General features: G+C 39.0%; 1 protein-coding gene across 3 annotated transcripts in view; it reads left to right on the forward strand.

The window, feature by feature from the left end:
- Positions 1–5,796: 5,796 nt before the first annotated feature.
- NBEAL1 (neurobeachin like 1) overlaps positions 5,797–19,786 on the forward strand; it is a 135,880-nt gene continuing 121,890 nt past the window's right edge. For all 3 annotated transcript variants that reach the window (XM_048870377.2, XM_048870378.2, XM_048870379.2), the window contains exons 1-2: positions 5,797–5,924; positions 6,710–7,302. In XM_048870377.2, the coding sequence (XP_048726334.2) occupies positions 7,252–7,302 (51 nt within the window). In that variant the 5' untranslated portion in view covers positions 5,797–5,924; positions 6,710–7,251. The remainder of the gene's footprint in view (positions 5,925–6,709; positions 7,303–19,786) is intronic.

Below are 19,786 nucleotides of genomic sequence, written 5' to 3' on the forward strand. Positions count from 1 at the left end.
TTAATATATTTCTGACATGCTATTGTCTGAGGAAAACTAATCCTGAGAGATATCAACTTAAAAACATCCAGTAGAGCACTGAAGTCTCTTGTACCTTGAATCATCATAACAATAAAGAAAATTAAAATGAGGCAACAGAGAATTTACTGACAGGAGCATATGAACAGAGATGAGATACTGGAAGAAATTGTGGGCCTGATTTCCAGAAATACTGGGCAGTTGTAATGGATATTCTTTAAAAACAAAAACAAACAAAAAAAAAGAAACCACACCAAACTTGTCTAACTTGTTCATAGTATGAATCCAGGTGATTCTTTGATAAATAACTATTGGATCATTTTCATTCTAAATTACATATGTATTTTCATACACAGTCTTCTACTGCTAACTCATAAATATTCCATCAGCTCAGTTCCCAATAGTTCAGTTATCTAGTGCAGTTACAGGCCAGGCTACTGGTTGGTAATAAACCTAAAGTATTTAAAATATGATGATTTTTTGCTCATGTGCAATGAAGTGTTGGTTTCAGGTTTGATATCCCTGTTTGCAATCTCATCAGGTAACACACAGACCTGAATATGTAAATGCGTTCTCACTACTATAGGAAGTTGGCAGAACAAGGTTGTCACAACTGATAGGAAATGTGGGAACGTATATGCTTCATTTTTTCTTGCTGTATTTGTTCTGTGGATCAATAGCATATTTTGTACTGGATAACTCAGCTGAAAACCTAGTATACAAAAGTATAAAAAACAATGATTAGTATAGAGAAGGTAAATTGAGTAATCCTGTGTGTCATTGTTGACAGCAACAATTTTAAAACTGTAAAAAGGAAATACTTTTTGACACCGAGCATAATTAAGCTGAAAAACTCATGGCCTCAAGGTGGTATTGAGGCCAAGAACTTAATAGGATTCTAAATAAAATTAGTCATATGGAGAATTAGAACACAATAATAGTAGATATTATTTTTTTTATATACAAGGGATATAAACCCTCATGCTTCAGGGCATAAGCCATCCACTAACTGATGGAAATTAGGAAGAAACTTTGTTTACAGGCAAGTTATTCCATAATTTTTCCTTGAGAGGGGAGTGGTGAAAGGATTTGCAGTTTAATCCAGAGTATCTGGTACTGGCAACTATCAAAGACAGCTTGCTGGTAGATGGACCACTGTTCTGGTCTGATCTGGTATGGTAATTCTTTTGTATGTTCAAGTGATGCCAATATGAACACTAATGTTTACTCAAGACTGAAGCAACCCATTTCATGCAAAAAAATAAAATCAGTTCTTGAAAAGCTGTTGAAAAGTCTCTCTGCAAATATTTTAAAACATTTCTTTCCTTGTTGTTATGAAACTGTCAGTAGGAAAACACCAGATATTGGTTTCTTTTGGATTTATTTGTTCTTGCTGATTATTCACAGCTTGAAAGCCTAATCCTTTGTTTGCAACATCATAATCATTTACACACAACCAATCATGTCACAATGGATTATGAGTCCAGGATGGGAATTAGTACAGTTAATGAGGCATCAAAACCCTTAAAGATGGACTCCAACTGCTTATACCACTTTTGTTTGAGTGGCAAATTGAATGAATAACCAGTTTTTAAAGAAATGTGTATATATATTAGTGGGTCTTTGGCCCCTATATTTCCTCCCTTCGCCATGCTCTATACCCTGCTGAGAGCTTATTGTTATACCATCATCAGGAATCAGGCAGCAGACAGTGCCCGAGGGTGCAGCTGTCTGGCAAACAACAGCTATGTAAACAATACAGTATTGGTGCGGGAAGGAGTCCCCACCCCCACATCCAGCAGGTGCAAGAGAACAAGTCCTGAGGGGAGGAGGTGGAAGGGAGTTATACAGGCCCTACACTTTTTCCTCTCCCTCATCATAGCAGATGAAAGGGCTTCTAGGAGGGCTAGGGCGTGCTCTATAAGTAGCAACAGGAGGAAGTGGGAGCTCAGCACTAACAGCTGACTGAACTCCCCAGCATTGCCCAGCTGCCCTTGTATGTGATTTGGAGTAGAGAAGTTCTTTCCCAACCCCTTCTTCAGACTGCTTGGATGGGATATGTCTTCATCCATCCTCTTCTCTCTCCTGCTCAGCCAGCTGCCTTCATTTTGCGGGGGCTGCTGCTTAGTTCTTAGGCTACCAGTTTTTTAAAGGGTGTGTGTGTGTGTGTGAGGTTGAGCAAATGTCCCCTTCCTCACTGATATTAGTAGCAGTTCTTTCTAAACCGTTTGTGCAAGCCTCAGGCAGCTTCTGCCACCCTCTGCTGATGAGAGAAATAGCAAATCTCAGTGGGGGGCAGAGCCTATGGTGACTTCAAAAATCCTAAATTATATATTTTTTAAAAGATCAAAATTAGTCATTTCTCGGTACCACTCATTTTAAACAAGTTTGCACAAAACCATTCCAACCATTCTGTGAGAAGCAAAGATCTTGTTTTCATGTGAATGTTCTTAAAATAAAGTAAAAGGAAAAATACACTTGGATATGTTAAAGAAATAGACTTTCTTAAAACTATGTATTCTATGAAGCACCACCAACTCAATAGATTTGTGATTAAAGACTTTGTAACATTCAGTTTAGCTGTTGGCTCTATCTTATCTTGCTTGTTTTATGTTAAACAGTTAATCAAGCTTATGCTCAAATAAATTGGTTAGTCTCTAAGGTGCCACAAATACTCCTTTTCTTTTTAGTTAATCATTGAGATCTGCAGTGTGAATGAGTCATAAACTCAGTAATATTATAAACAAGTTTATCATATTTTTGACTAGAGAATACTAGATGATGAATTTGGTAGCAGAACTGCAGACAATTTGATATATACGTTTTCCATAGTTTATTTTCTGATTAAATATTTTTATTGGATTTTAAATAGATATACAATCCATAGGTCGCTGCAATATACTCTCTAAAGTCCTGACCCTCTCCTAATAAAGTCAGAGAGTTTTGCCATTGACTTCAATTAATACGGGATCAGATCCTGACAGAGGTTCATGAACAGCAGCTGCCTGTGTTGGTTCCTACTTATTTCTGTTGCGGACTACACTAAAAGACCTTAAAATAAATTTAAATATCCCCCTTTCTATGTAAGCAATTGCTTTAGTTGCTACAGAGGTGTTTTGATCATAAATTGGAAGGAAGGTGTTCCACAGAGTCAGAAATGAGAGGTGGTTCAGAAGATGTCTGTATTAAAATGTGATCCGTATTTAAAGGTTTTTGAAAAACCCTGCATCATGTCGTAACAGAACTGAGGTATATATGTGAAAGAAAAGAAGTAAATATAGTAAACGTGGAAACATAATGAAAAAAAATAAAGTAACATGGCATGTACTCCAGACAAAAAAATCCAAACACAAAAATAGTCTAACTTGTCCCAGTGAACTGAAATAAATTATTTCTGAGGAATGCCTTAAGTATCACAGTGTTTTTATGTGGAAAATTAATTGAAATTTTTGCTGGGTGAACTCTGCAACCCTTTGTCCTTGAGTTTTGTGTGGGGAGAGTAGCAGTGCAAACAAATTGGAAGGGAAAAAAATTAGATGTATACTGATAGATATTACAAATAAGCTAAAAGAAAAGGAGTACTTTCTTTTTGCGAATACAGACTAACACGGCTGTTACTCTGAAACCTACAAATAAGCTGTCAGTTTTCTTATGACAGGGATATAAAGTAAGTCGTCCCATTCATTCTGAAATGAGTGATTTGATCCCATAATGCTGTTGAATGTGTTAAACTATCTAGCTCTTGTAATATTTGCAAACCAGTTAAGTTACTTTTATAAAACATATATAAAACCTATTTGTTACTTTAAAAAATTATAAAAATTGTTTTACTTTTATTACTTCTGCCAATAAAAATTAACATGCAAAAAATTAATTAAATGACAAATCTGTAATAATGAAACAAAATCATAAAATGTAAACAAAGGGAAAAGAAATACAAAAGGTAAGGTAGCCTGTGGAGTCTCACTGTAATATAACCTTTATTTGGCAAAGTTTTATTTTGAAGTGCAAATATTTGATACAAATAGCCTTTATTTAAACAGGAAGGTTCCCATCCTGCAAACATTTATGTATCTGCTTAACTTTATGCACCTGAGCATATCCATTGTTTCCTGGATTGGGACCTGACTGTTAATCGGTAAATGGGAATACCATGTAGTGACAGGATAATTAAACAAATTACAATGTACTAAAATAACAACTTGGTTATTTCTGTGTTTTAAAGGAGAGTATGTCACAGGGGCTTTTGCTGTAATATATAACAATGTAAACCATGGCATTATCAAATAAACTCTCGAAACAATAGTTGGATTAGAGCAAAGACTGTAAAGAAAAGTCTTATTTCCTTTTTGAAACTTTTGGTAGTTTTGCTTTAACATGGTTGATACCACAAGACCGATATTTTGAGAACAGGCATGAGAAAGAGCAAAAGGAAGTAGGTGAAAGTCTTATGGGCTAAAAAAGAACTATTGGAAGAACCAAAACCCATTCTAAATGCAGACTAAGCTACTTTCAAAGGGCAACAGATTATATGACCTGCAGATGATAGGAGATTACTGGTGTTTCATATATAAAGGAAAAATTTCAAATAAGACTAAAAGTAGAAAAGGGGTAAGAATATTTAATTGATAATGGCCAATATGCCCCAAACCAATCTTCGGAGAGACTGCTTAAGACATGGGCACTTATGTTTTTTATTACTGTTGTAGTCCATAGTCTGGAATCCTGGACCTGTATACAGTCTGAGAGCAGGATTTTTCTGGTATTGATGTGTATATGTGATTAAAAAGATTATTTGGATTCTCTGCATCGCCAATATTTTATGGTCCTGTTCATGGAGAGCTCAAGGTAGTGCATACAGTACTTGTTTCATGTCATAAATTAACCACTTTATTTCAAATGATGTATAAAACACTTGCTACCGTTGGTATCTTTTCCTCCATATAGCTAAGTATTGTACAGTCAAAGCGCTGTTATCCATAAGCTAGCACTTTACCAGCCCGAAAGCTCTAGAAACCGGCATTTCTGATCGCTCCCACTACGAAACATGATTTTGGTAATTAATTGATCTTTAACTATTCATGGTAAATAGGCCTAATGGCCTGTGATGGGATGTTAGATGGGGTGGGATCTGAGTTACTACAAAAAATTCTTTCCTGGGTATATTTGGGGCCATATTTGGGGTTGGGAAGGAATTTTCCTCCACGGCAGATTGGCAGAGGCCCTGGAGGTTTTTCGCGTCCCCTGTAACATGGGCCACGGGTCGCTTGCTGGAGGATTCTCTGCTCCTTTAAGTCTTTAAACCACAATTTGAGGACTTCAATAGCTCAGACCCAGGTGAGAAGTTTTTCGCAGGAGTGGGTGGGTGAGATTCTGTGGCCTGCATTGTGCAGGAGGTCGGACTGGATGATCACAATCGTCCCTTTGGACCTTAATATCTATGACTCTGCATAGGGTTGCCAGGTGTCTGCTTTTCGACTGGCACGCCCGCTCGGAAAGAAACCCCGGCGGCTCCGGCCAGCCCCCTTAGCCCCTCTCCCACCCCGCTGTGCCTGCTGCGTGTTCGCTATGTGCTGCCGGGGAACACCCAGGCTAAGGGCCAGCGTGCTGGCTGCCTCGATGGGACGGCTCCCTGGGACAGGCCCTTCCCTCTGGGAGACCGCCCTGACGCCCTGCCCGCCCGCGGAGCACATTCCTGCCAGGAGTCAAGATGGCGGCGGCGTCTCCTCCCGCCTGCGCCCCCACGAGCCCGGCGGGGCGGGAGCCGGCTGCGCTGGAATGTGGGCGGGGCGGTGAGGCCGGGCCCAGCCTCCTCCCTGCGCCCAGCCGAGCTGTGTCGGGCAGCGGCTTTAGCGGCTGCGCGCTGAGAGGAGCCGCTCCCAGGCTGGCCGCCCCCTGCGCCCGGGGTAAGCTACCGGGGTGGGGAGGAGAAGGGCCCGGCGGAGCCTAGGCGTGAGAGCCGGGGGGGCTGACAGGCCGGAGGGGCGGATGGAAAGAGGAGGCGAGTGTCGGAGGGAGTCGGTCCCTCGCCCCCAGAGATCGCTGCCCCGGGGACACGGTGCGGGGAGTGGGGCTAGAGGCATTCAGAGCAGGGGGTCACCAGACATGGGGAGGGGGAGAGCGACGGGGAAGGAGGACGGGAGGGAGCCTGACAGAGAGCGGGGATGATGGCACGGGTGGGAACTGCCAGAGGGGGAGGAAGCAGAGATTGGTATTTGTGGCAAGGTCTCTGCCAGCTTGTCCTTTATCTGCTCTTATTAATTTGTAATTCTCTGAAGTCTGTTCTTACCTTTGCAGCTGCGGTTTGAGGGGGAAACTCTTGGGCTGTGTGTGGCTACACTAGGAAGCAGTGCTGTGTTTTGGCCCTTAGACCTGGGAGCTGCAGGTTTCCTTCTTAATTTGCGTCTTTCAGGAGAGAGCCTGACTTTGGGCATAGGGAGGGAAGGTTTTAACTTACTGATGTTCTGCCTTCTGGTTGCCTGTGTATTCTCAGGGAATAGAGGGAAAAAAAACAAACATAAAGCAGGCAACAAACTATTATTATTAATTTGTAAACTTAATATAGAAGTTTAATTTAACTTTTAGGATGATGGGAGGATTATAATAACTTGGAGTCTAGAAATAAGATGCACAGCATATACGATTTGTGTTTGGTTTTTTGTTTCATAATTTATTTATTTCTTTTCTGCAGGTTAATTATCCACATTAATATTGTTCGGCTTTTTTTTTTGTCTCTACACCTCCAAGACTATTGTACTCTCTGCCGTGTAGCTTTATCCTGTTTTTTTCCTGTTTAACTCAGCTGCAAAACACAAGATCATGAAGGCTGTAAACCAAGTGGTTCCTTGTTAGAGATAATGTTACTGATAAGAGAAATAGAGATTGTCTCTACCTAGTTCTTGAGGTCTCCAGGGTTGTTTAAATATGGATTTATCTCCCACAACATAAGCTTGAAAGGTTTATTTTGACTCTCAGAGGTTAATACTGAAGTGCCATTGATGAAGAGGAGCTACTTGACAGTTGCCTTTGAGGGGTTGAATTGTGCAGCATCTTTTACGCATCTTTTACTGGAGACACATTTGTTTTCATCCTTGACATTGTTTCCACCTGGGTTATGGCAGAATTCTGATACAAAAGCAAAAACACATGGGAGGAACAATTTGGAATATAAAGTGAGCATGGTAGGATCTTGAACACAAATTGTTGGAAAAGGAGAGAAGAGGAAGTGAAGGAATGGCATCCAGAGAAAGGCTGTATGAACTTTGGATGCTTTATTGTAACAAGGTAACTATTTTCTCATTTTTCTTTTTTTAGAAACTTTCTTTGCACACCTCAATAGCAGGAGGTATTAGTTTGCTTTGTTGTCCCATGAATGTTTATTTAATAGTTCTATGTGGATTCCAAAACAATTATATAACTCACCAAAAATTAAGATAAAATTATTTGTGACTTTAAATTTTCTTTTCTTTTTTCTGTTTAATATATACTACACAAAACCTAACCCAAACAAACCCTGCATTAAAAGAACATTATTAAGGTTGCAAAGTCTAGCACTCAATTTTAGTTCCGGCAATCTTAACTTTTATCTGTGCAACCTTAATTTGGCACAATTCTGTATATTCAATATTATAGTCTCTATCCTATGATCACATAGTATTTCTCCCACAGGAGTTGTTTCATTCTGTGCACAGGATGGATGGTTCCTACTTAATTAGCAGCTATGCAATATTTTGTTTTCTTCTCATTGTTCATCATGTGGCCCTAGGCCTCATTTACTTCTTGAAACCTTGATCTGAAGATAGAAAAGCCAGTGGTGCTCATCACTACAGTATCTAAGTGCTTCAAAAACATTAATGAATTTATTTTCAAAGCATCCTTGTGAAGTGAAGTGATAGTAGTGTTATCCCCATTATACTGACCATTATATAGTGCTTCGTATGTTCAAAGCACAGTTCTTGTTGACTTCAGTGGCAGCTGGGAGTGCACATCATTTCTGCAAATCAGAAGTTTCCACACAGGCGCACAGAGTAATTTTAAATGGGAAACATCTGAAAACATTAACATTGTCTATGAAGTGGTGAGGAATGGAGAGGGTGCACAGGCTGCACCACTGCCTATAGGATTGGTAGGTAATCAAGCTAAATTTCAGTGGTGAAGCTCCTACAAAGTTGGTCATGCCAGAGCACAGGACAAAGCTCATGGCAAAGATTTTAATGGGATGTGATCTGACTACATTTAAGGGCTTTAAAAACGGAGAGGGTCACCTTAAAAATCCTTTTGCCGTGTTATAGACAAGTAGGATAAAGAATGTAGGGTGGCAAACTATGGTCACAGCCATGCAGCCCAGTGCTCCGGCATTCTGTAACCAGTAGAGAAGCCTTTCCCCAATTAATTAAGTAATATAGTTCTGCCCAAGGAGGTTTCACTGTGTTTATTCTGAGCTTTCTTGCATTGTCTTTTCCCTTGTATAGACTCACATTTTCCCTTAATCTTTAGCCTGGTAGGTCAGTCACTGACTTGAAGGCAACATTGTCGTCTGTCAGCCAGCTATTAGGGATATGTCTACACCATGATCTTGAGGTGTGACTTTAGCTCGGGCAGACATATCTGCACTAGCAAGGGTAAAAATAGTGTAGATGGCCACAGGCATCACAGGCTTCAAGGTCGGCAATACAAGCATGAGTGACAGATATTGGGTACATACTTTTCCAAGAGACTGAGTGCTACCTTTGTATTATTTCAATCTATAAAGACCCTGCATATTGAGAATCTTAAGGCCATCCTAAAATTCTGATCTGCCGGTAACAGTGACAGGTGAGACTGCTGACCTCTTGGGCTTTTCCTTTATTTAAAAAAAAAAAAAAAATAGGTTGTGCATAAACAGTCATTTAAAAAAACCTGATGCTTGTGAGCGCTAGATTTCTGCTTTATTTTCATAGAGTCCATCTGCATTACAATAACAATGCTAGTATACCGTGTTCCCTCTGTCTTGGTTAGCGATGTCTGTGCTGTAACATGTTTTTTCTATTATTGTTATAGTGCGTGTAAAGGGAATTGTAGATCTAAAATTTTACTGGTGTTTAAGCCTCGGGCCTGGACAGAAAGGTGTGGACTGATGACTGTTTTAATAAATGGTGAGTTAGTCTTAAAAAAAAAAAAAAAAAAAAAAAAAAAAAAAAAAAGCTAAAACACCATTATTTAAAAGCGTTCTTTTTCTCTGTATTGGAGGAATCCCCAGCAAAGGAGACCTGGCAAATTTCTGTCCCTTTTGCACAGTCTGTATGGAACAAAGGAGTGGATTTGGATAAGAAAATATGGCCCTAAGTGCCCATGGGGCACCAGTACAACAGTTCTCTACATAATCTAGTTATCACACCTCTGCTCCCACTGTTTAGGTATGGATCCTCAAATGCTGAGGTTAATGTGCTAACTCTCTTTTATATGCAGTACTTGCTTCTAGTACTTCATTCTTATGGGGTTGTCTCCCAATTAAATGCTCTTCAGACCTCAGAGTAATGTCTATGATAAATTCAATTAATTTGACTATTTCATCTGCTTATGGAAAAATAGAGGACTTGAGTATTCAGAGCTGTCAGTCTGGCAGTTTTCTCAAGGACTAAATAATTCATTTAAACAACCCTCTGTGCCCAGTGCTATAGCTAAATCTTTGTAGAATGAGTCCAGGTTAGATGCCACATTTGTAAACAAGCTGTCTTCATCCATTGGCACTCTTCTTGTCTCTTATCCTCATTATTATGGGAAATTAAAATGAACTTGACCTTGAGCTGAGGAAGTAACCCAACATGTCTTCTGCTTCTTTCATGGATATTTTCAGTGAAGGTTCCTTAGGGAAGATAATGTAGTTGTTGCCTATCTTATTTGGGGGCAAATATAATATGACTTCTGTCTGTTTCTGTAAATTGATTCTGAGCAAAACTTTTCATGCCACTTTTGCCTGCTTACTTTCAGAAGTCACCATCTGCCACTGGACATTTTAAAACAATCTACTGTCTCAGCAATCTGTACCAAAAGACAATGGAATGTACTGTAACTGACCTCCATATGAAATGTCCCAATGCAAAGGTGAGAGTTAGTGTACCTAACTCTCAGATAACTAATTCCGACCGTTAAACTTATAAACCCTTCTTTATATAAAACAATGATAAATTTTTGTGTAAAGTCTTATATGTATATGTCTGTATAAAATATAGTGTGTTTGTGAACGGAATAAATGGATTTGTGATCAGACCAGCCTTTCGTATTGTGAGGCCAGGTTGAACCACGTAATTGAAATTGGTCTGAATGAATCAATGATATTGTAGTTCCGTTTCTAAAACAAACTTGGCTCTTGCAAAATTATATTGTTTAGTTGTGGTAAGAGGTATGCAATTTAACCAGAATATAACCTTTTTTGACATTCAACTTTAAACCTTGTGAAACACACTCCCCCCGCATATCAGCCTCACTTTAACTTGCACGGGTCTTCCTTGTTGCGTAATTGCTGATTTGACAACGTGATTTATGTCGCAAAATACTATATAAAAGAGAAATAATTTGATGTCAAATAAATAAGCATTCTACATACAGTCTGTGTATAAAGTAACAAAAACTAAATATTTAATTACTTAAAATAGTTGTATATTAGACTAGACTTTCTTGCCTCTACCTATATTCTTGGAGGATTTTGATTTATTTAAAGCAACAGAAGTATAAATGAACTATTTTAAAAAAAAATCAGCTTTCTCACAATTCATTTAATTAGAGGTGATATATCATAGACTTTAAGGCCAGAAAGGACCATCATGATTATCTGGTTTAACCTCCTGCGCATTGCAGGCCACAGAACCTTACCCATTCACTTCTCTAATATGCTTAACCTCTGGCTGAATTACTTAAGTCCTTAAATCTTGATTTAAAGACTTCAAGCTACTGAGAATCCACCACTTACTCTAGTTCAAACAGCAAGTGACCTGTGACCTGTGCTGCAGAGAGAGAAAATGCACCAGGGTCTCTGCCAGTCTTACCTGGGGCAAAATTCCTTCCCAATTTCAAATATGGTGATGAGATAACCCTGAGCATGTGGCCAAGATCCACCAGCTGGACACCTGGGAAAAAATTTTCTGTAGTAATTGAGTCCTCCCCAACTAGTGTCCCATCTCCAACCGTTGGAGATATTTGCTAATAACAGGTTTCAGAGTAGCAGCTCTGTTAGTCTATATTTGCAAAAAGAGAAGGAGTACTTGTGGTACCTTAGAGACTAACAAATTTATTTGAGCATAAGCTTTTGTGAGCTACAGCTCACTTCATCGGAGTCACAGATGGACCATATGCCATTGTAAGCAATCTCATCATACCATCCCTTCCATAAACTTAACAAGCTCAGTTTTATAAACTGTTAGATTTTTTGTCCTCACTGTCCTCTTGGGAGGCTGTTCCAGAAGTTCACTTCGCTGATGGTTAGACACCTTTCATCTAATTTCAAGACTAAACTTGTTTGATGGCCAGTTTATATCTGTTTGTTCTTGTGCCAATAGTGGCCCTTAATTTAAACAATTCCTCTCCCTCCTTGGTGTTTATCCCTCTGATGTATTTATAGACAGCAATTATATCTCCTGATAGCCTTCATTTGGTTGAGACTGAAGAAGCTTGGCTTCTCTTGTAAGGTAGGTTCTCAGTTCCTCTGATCATGCTAGTAGTCATTCTCTGCACCTGTTCCAATTTGATTATATCTTTCTTAAACATTAGTAACCAGAAATGCACACAGTATTGCAGATGAGGTCTCACCAGTGCCTTGTATAAAAACATTTTTCTATCTCTACTGGATAGGCTCTTTGTCAGGCTGAGAGAGAGCGACTTGTGAATACTCTTTCTTTTGAAGTTATCGGTGACCATGAGTGGGTGAAACTTACCTTGTTCTTCTCCTAGCTACAGTGTTACTAATGAAACATTAAAACAAAATTAGTACTTCGCAGACATTTAGAGAAGTTGTTCTTGAATTCTAGAAACATATGACAAAGTGTCACAGTTCACTTCTTAAAGAGATTTAAACAAATAATCATTCATGTAGCTGTTTGAATGAATATAAAATGATTGTATTGTAACGAGCAGGCTAATATGTGTTTTGTGCCCCTGCCCTCTACTATATGAATCTGAACCATTTAATTAGGTCACAGTAGTCCCAACATTGGGACAAAGTTAATGGGAATTTTTCTTTGGTCAGGTGGCAGAAACCTTTGCTTTTGAAAGTCTGTCCCCATTGTTAATATTAAATTCCAAGTGTCCTTACTGTGCAGTATAATGACAACACTGTGAAATTCCTAGATGGTCACAGATTTGGTATGGCCTTATTAATTGATAAATATTGTTCTTTACAAGTTAATAAGGAATATCCAACTCAAAGGACAAAAAAAATTTAAACTTGAAAATGATTTAGAATCAAATGTTGAAGAAACTAAAAGAATAATCACTGAATCTTAAGGCATCACATACCATGAAACTGGGGTCAAATGTGCAAAAGCTCAAGAATATCAGAGCAACTGGGATATAACTGCGTAAAGATTGGGTTAATGTTTGATTAAACTCTTGTACTGTAAAATATTAAACTTGGTCCTCCACATAAAACCTTGCTGGTGCAGTTGCTTAGAGTAATACAAGACTGACTCAAATAACAAGAATGACAAATTAAATAGCCCAATTAATTTTGTATGGAACAAAAAAAAAATGATATTGTAAGGAATGCTAGCCAACAGTCTATTAATTTACAGTGTTGCTTTATGGGTGAACTAAAATTTTGTCAGTAGGCATTGTTAAAATGGTTATGAATTTCAGAAAGACGAACAGCCACTTTAGGTAGCAAGCTGTTCCTGTTGCAAGAAACAGGACACAAGGGGAAGGTGTTATCCCTTTGTAAAACAAAATGAAACAAACACCTACTAATGACAAAAATGAAAAGCTGCCTAAAAGATCCAACCAATAAAACTTTAGTCAACCTTTTAAAAAAAAATACAGTAGCAAACATGCAAAAGTGTGGGGAAGGAAGTTTAAACCTGATTTCCATCCTAATACAAACAATATTCAATTTTAGCATCTCAGTATGGGTTGAGACCTCTTAGTGTTATTGCAATATGAACATATAATAATGTATTATTCCCACCCTCTGTCTAAAAGAGATTTTCAAAAACTCCTATGTGATTTATGAGCCTAAATCCTATTGATTTTACGTACTTTTTTGAAAACTTTACACAAAGAACAATTGAAGAGAGATGAACAAAGTCCCTGCAATGTAGACTCCTGACATATGTATGAGCGGGTGATAAATAAACATCACATAGTTAACACTATTCTTCTTGTACACCAGTAAGAGCTAATAAAATTAAGGCAGATAATAAGCCATTAATTCGCTACGAAAAGGTAAATAATGTAATTTCAGGTAGCTAACCACCCTTAAAGCCAGACTATTTAGGATTTAAATTATAAGGTTGAAAAAAAGAACAAAATATTTTTGAGGACATGTTCAAAAATTTTGGACAGAAACAAACAATGGATGAGGTTGATTGCAATGAGACTCCAATGGAGTTTTATTTTAAAATAATGTTCACGAGAAAATGCTTAAGAGCGTGTGGAAGTATCCCATAAAACATTTTAAAACTAGCAATGGGAAATGAAAGGCAGATGTTACTGGGGAAAAAAAATTGAAAAGGGGGCGGGCAGATAGTCACACACGTTGGCAATAAGGTCAGAAACATCTATAGAATCCAAAGAGAAGATTAAGGATTCGTAGTCTGAGTCTCCTTCTAGAATTATCACAATATAGGACACATGATATTTGTCATCCCCATAAGAAAAAGCTATAAATTTGAGTGAAAGTTGGTGGGAAGAATATAGGATGAGACGAGGAATCAAAAGAAATAATAAAAGAATTATTTTGTCCAGAAGCATCAATCAAAGATTAAAGAGAGATCCTGGCTTCTGTGAAAGAGTAATTGAAACTTTATGTGGACAAGAATACAAGCCTAACCTAAACTTTTTCCAGTGACCACAACTCCAAAAATAGCTGTTTTATAGTACAACACTTAACACATCTGGTTACTGTAGGTGCAGACGCATAGGCGGTGTTGGTAGCACCACCGATAGTTAAGCTTGCCCAGTGCTTCTAATTAAAAGTCCCAGCTTTCAGTTGATTATAACTTTGCCAAACTTTAACTATTTGGGCTGAAACTTTTCAGTTAGGTGCCTGCCTCAGGCTGAACTTTGTTGGAAAGTTTCAGCTAAAATGTTTTTAAGTGGTATTCTTTGTAGTGGTATTTCTTTTTACTTGCTTTATTGAGACTGTAAGTTGTCTTACGTTTTGTTGAAATTCCATGTTAATAAAAAAAATTAATTCTAAAAGTGGACCAGAATGTTTGTATGAATTTTTTAAAAATACAGGTCACTAAATATTAAACCCAAGTGTCTTGACATGCAAGTCAAAACAGACCTAGTTCAAGATCTGGGCTTAGACTGTCAGGGTGGTTTGGTGTTTTGTTTTTCTCCTTCAGCTGATATTAATAGCCACCTTTAGCTGCTGTTCCTTTCAAACTTGGACAGATATTACTTGTAATACTGTAGCATGTGGAAGCCATTGTAATATTTTTATACTTCAGCTGAGACGAAGAATGGAAAGTTTTGAAAAGGTTTTAAAATAAGTTTGTGCCCTCTAACACATGTCAAAATGAAGGCCACAGAAGGGTCTTACAATGAGACTTTTTTTGTCTTTTTAAATTTTTTTCCTTAACCCCTCCACCCCTCCCCACAAAAACAGATCCCATGATAAAAGAAAATACCCAAAACCGTTTTAAAGACTTATCATAAAGTTCTTCTTTAGATAGACAAGTTCAATTAGAATGAAAGCTATTCGTTGTAGGAGGTGAATTAAGGGCAGTTTCATATTTAATGCTCTATTTCTATTAATTTTTGTTAGTGTTGTCTGAATTGTTTTAATAATTTAAAAATAACTCAGGGGAAAATAGTTGCTGCTCTGCTTTTGTGGTAAGGTCACCAGGAATGAAATACAGGGAAGAGCTTCTTGGCTGTGCAAACTGAAGTCAACTTTGGAAGACTTGAGTGACTGAAAAAAGATGCTCAAATAAATTGGTTCGTCTCTAAGGTGCCACAAGTCCTCCTTTTCTTTTTGTGGATACAGACTAACATGGCTGCTACTCTGAAACCTGGAAGAAGATGCACATACTGTTTAACTTCACCCAGGCTTAGTGTTTTGTGACTGCAAGCTAAATTTAACGACTTCAAACAAGTGTCTTGTCAGACAAGTCTGACATGCATTCTGAATTGCCATGCTGGGGATTTTTGCCTTTAGAGCATGGAATGTTAACACTGAAAGTAGCCCCAGGCAGATCTAGCTTTTGTTTATAGCACTCAGTACTTCCTGTATATAACTATAAAAATTGTACCAAACTTTGTTCTTCTAATTCCATCTTGAAGTTTGATGGAAGCACAGTGAACCTCTTCTTTGTTTTTCTTGCAAGTTTCATGAGGTGATCACTGAAATCTAAGTATAGTTAAACCTAAAAGCAATTGATTTATGAATAAATGAAAACCTGGAAGAGTTTTCAAGGGACATTGCCAATTTGAAACCAGGGTAAATTTTTCAGAGGTGACTTGAGCCTAAGTCCCTCAATCCCCACTGACTTTCAGTGAGATTTAGGAGCCTTGAAAATGAGACTTAGGGTTCTGTGTCACTTAGGTCCTTTTAAAATTTTTACACCTAGTCAATTTAACAAAATAAATCAAAAGTAACTTGATGCTACTTCCTTTACCATTTAAAAAAAAACCTATTCCTAATGCAAAAATTTCATTTTCCTGTTGGTCTTCAACTTAATTCAAATGTTAACACTGGATTGCATTTGGTTTTTCATATTGTTGCTTCTGAAAGTTGTCATGTCCTTCAAGAGAGCATAACCTGATAATTCTAGCTACTTTGTCCTTTGTTTTGGATTTGTGTTTATAAGCCCTGGTCTACCCTAGGACTTTAGGTTGAATTTAGCAGCTTTAAATAGATGTAAACCTGCACCTGTCCACACGATGAAGCCCTTTATTTCGACTTAAAGGGCTCTTAAAATCGATTTCCTTACTCCACCCCTGACAAGTGGATTAGCGCTTAAATCGGCCTTGCTGGGTCGAATTTGGGGTACTGTGGACACAATTTGACGGTATTGGCCTCCGGGAGCTATCCCAGAGTGCTCCATTGTGACTGCTCTGGACAGCACTCTCAACTCAGATGCAGATTGTTTGCCTTTGCTCTGACGCAGGAAGGGGCGACTGACGACACGGCTTACAGGGTTGGCTTACAGGGAGCTAAAATCAACAAAGGGGGTGGCTTTACATCAAGGAGTATTTCAGGCAGGACTTCACGGAGGGTTCCAATAAGAAATGGTGCACCTAAATTATTGTTCTTATTGGAACAAGGAGGTTAGTCTGGCCTCTGATTGATACATGGCTAGATTTACCTCGCTGCACCTTCTCTGTGAGTGACTGCAGTGTGACCTAGAGGAATGAGTCCCCTAGACGGGGGGCGGGTTTGCAAATGAGTACAAAACAGATCTGGTCTATTTCTTGTTTTGATACATTCCATGTATCTTTTACATCTTTGGCTGGCAGCAGACGGTGCAGAAGGACTGCATGCCATCCACATCTCATGGCTGCTCGGCAGAAGATGGTACAATAGGACTGCTAGCCATCCTCATCTGCTTGCCTGCCCGGCAGAAGATGTTGCAATAGGACTGCTAGCAATCCGTATCACCTGCCTGCTCACCATAAGATGGTTCAATAGGACTGAGTGCAGGACTAAAGAGAATGACTTGATCAAGTCACTCCAAATTTAGTCCCTGTGCCCATGTCTGCCCAGGCGCTCCTGATCGACTTCACACAGGCGACCAGGAGCACCTCGGACATGACGATGACGGCTACCAGTCCTATTGCACCGTCTGCTGCCACAAGGCAATGGGTTGCTGCTACTGTGTAGCAATGCAGTACCGTGTTTGCCAGCACCCAGGAGACATACGGTGACAGTGAGCTGAGCGGGCTCCATGCTTGCCGTGGTATGGCGTCTGCACAGGTAACTCAGGAAAAAAGGCGCGCAATGATTGTCTGCCCTTGCTTTCACGGAGGGAGGGAGGGAACGGGGGCCTGACACTATGTACCCAGAACCACCTGCGACAATGTTTTAGCCCCATCAGGCATTGGGATCTCAACCCAGAATTCCAATGGGCAGCAGAGACTGCGGGAACTGTGGGATAGCTACCCACGGTGCAACGCTCCGGAAGTCGACTCTAGCCTTGGTACTGTGGAAGCACTCCGCCGAGTTAATGCACTTAATGCACTTAGAGCATTTTCTGTGGGGACACACACACTCGAATATATAAAACCGATTTCTAAAAAAAACTTCTATAAATTCGACCTAATTTCGTAGTATAGACATACCCTAAGATTTCATCATTGAAAGCTTACTTTCCTATTGCATTATTTACTGAGTTTAAAGACTGCCTTGCTAGACCTAGAATTTCCCTGCAAATCTAGTATAATAGTCAGAATACATTTACTATTTGTACAGAAGTATTTGCTCACAGAATGTAACTTTATATAAGGCAGTCTAACACGCTGGCTAACCTGCTTTATTTTGAAGCTGATTTCTGAAGTAATGGAATGATTGCTGTGGTAAAATACACAATTGACTTCTAAAGTGACCTGTAAGAATCACTATACTGTATGTTCTGGCAACATTTCTTTTTAAACTATAGCTAGCTGTGAATATTATTACTCCATTAGGAGACTATGTTATAAAATGGAGGCTTAATGTATGCTATTTTGGTGGGGAATAAAAATATTTGAAAGGAAAGAACAGGGAAACATTTTCATTTCCAGATTATCTGAGATATCTTTTGCTTTAGCTGACTTGCATTTTTTTTCAAGATGAGTGAATAATGTTGCCATAGTAGTCGTAAATGCTACTGGCCAAATTCTAATCTTCTTTATCCCTATGCAAACCCATTGAGCTCAAAAGCCTAGAATTAGGTCCTAAGTATTTGTGGTTCATTTCTTGATCATTGTGTAAAGAGCTTAGCATGTTTTTGAACCCACTTTTGCTTCCACAACAAGTGAAACATTTTATAATTGTCTTGCTAAAAACTTAGGTAGGTAGATAATTATTTAACTTCCGCTTTCTAATTTAACCTCTTGGAATTCTGAGCCTTAAAATAACACTGTAGATGTCTTGAAACTCCTAACAGATATGGAGATATATATTAAATGAAATGGAGGAATTTTTGAAACATATCCTGCAAACGATGTGAGATAGTTTTCTTGGTGGTCAATTAGTTGTTTTAGGCCATAGACTTGTGGATTTGAATGCCAAAGATACAAAGAGCTGAGTATTTTTTTTTTCTTATAAAAATAAATAAAATATTAATCACAAAAAACTTTGCTAAAACTCTTATTTTTGTAGAAGGTTGACCTACTTTGTAGTCTCATCAATTGAACAGTAGTAAGAATAGTAATAAAAAATAAAATAGTGAAGTCTGACCAAGTTACAGCTCCTCCATTCCCCCACCTCCACAGTGCAAATCAAATTCCCTTCTTTCGATTTCATTTCAGAGTTAAAGCGTGCCTACATTCGTTGAGAAAACTAGTACAAGGACATTGGTTTGTACACAGTGATTTGTATTGTTTCTCCCTGTGATGCTATAGTATACCACTGCATAGTTTTTTGTCAGGAGAGTGTGGTGCATCTCCACATAGCAGCATTAAATTTATTTATAATGGTTGCCTGAATTATAGATCTAGGCCAACTCCAGATTTCTGCTTGCAAGATGATGTCAGCAAAGTTTAAGTATGGAATGAAAGATTAGTCTTATTCCATGGCATCTACCACTGTTGCGGTTAGCAGAGCCTTTGGGTAACTTTCAGATGTGAGACACTATATTGTGGGGGGGCTGAACCAGTGGAGGGCAATACTTGTTTTCTTGTCTGTAGCAGACGGGGGATGGCTAACCATGTGATTGTATTGAATTAATTGAATCAATCATAGAATCATAGAATATAAGGGTTGGAAGGGACCCCAGAAGGTCATCTAGTCCAATTCCCAGTTAAATCATCCCAGCCAGGGCTTTGTCAAGCCTGACCTTAAAAACCTCTAAGGAAGGAGATTCTACCACCTCCCTAGGTAACGCATTCCAGTGTTTCACCACCCTCTTAGTGAAAAAGTTTTTCCTAGTATCCAATCTAAACCTCCCCCACTGCAGCTTGAGACCATTACTTCTCGTTCTGTCATCTGATACCATTGAGAACAGTCTAGAGCCATCCTCTTTGGAACCCCCTTTCAGGTAGTTGAAAGCAGCTATCAAATCCCCCCTCATTCTTCTCTTCTGCAGGCTAAACAATCCCAGCTCCCTCAGCCTCTCCTGATAACTCATGTGTTCCAGACCCCTAATCATTTTTGTTGCCCTTCGCTGGACTCTCTCCAATTTATCCACATCCTTCTTGAAGTGTGGGGCCCAAAACTGGACACAGTACTCCAGATGAGGCCTCACCAATGTCGAATAGAGGGGAACGATCACATCCCTCGATCTGCTCGCTATGCCCCTACTTATACATCCCAAAATGCCATTGGCCGCCTTGGCAACAAGGGCACACTGCTGACTCATATCCAGCTTCTCGTCCACTGTCACCCCTAGGTCCTTTTCCGCAGAACTGCTGCCTAGCCATTCGGTCCCTAGTC

The sequence above is a fragment of the Caretta caretta genome, chromosome 11, assembly GCF_965140235.1.
Source record: "Caretta caretta isolate rCarCar2 chromosome 11, rCarCar1.hap1, whole genome shotgun sequence".
Classification (NCBI taxonomy): Eukaryota; Metazoa; Chordata; order Testudines; family Cheloniidae; genus Caretta; species Caretta caretta.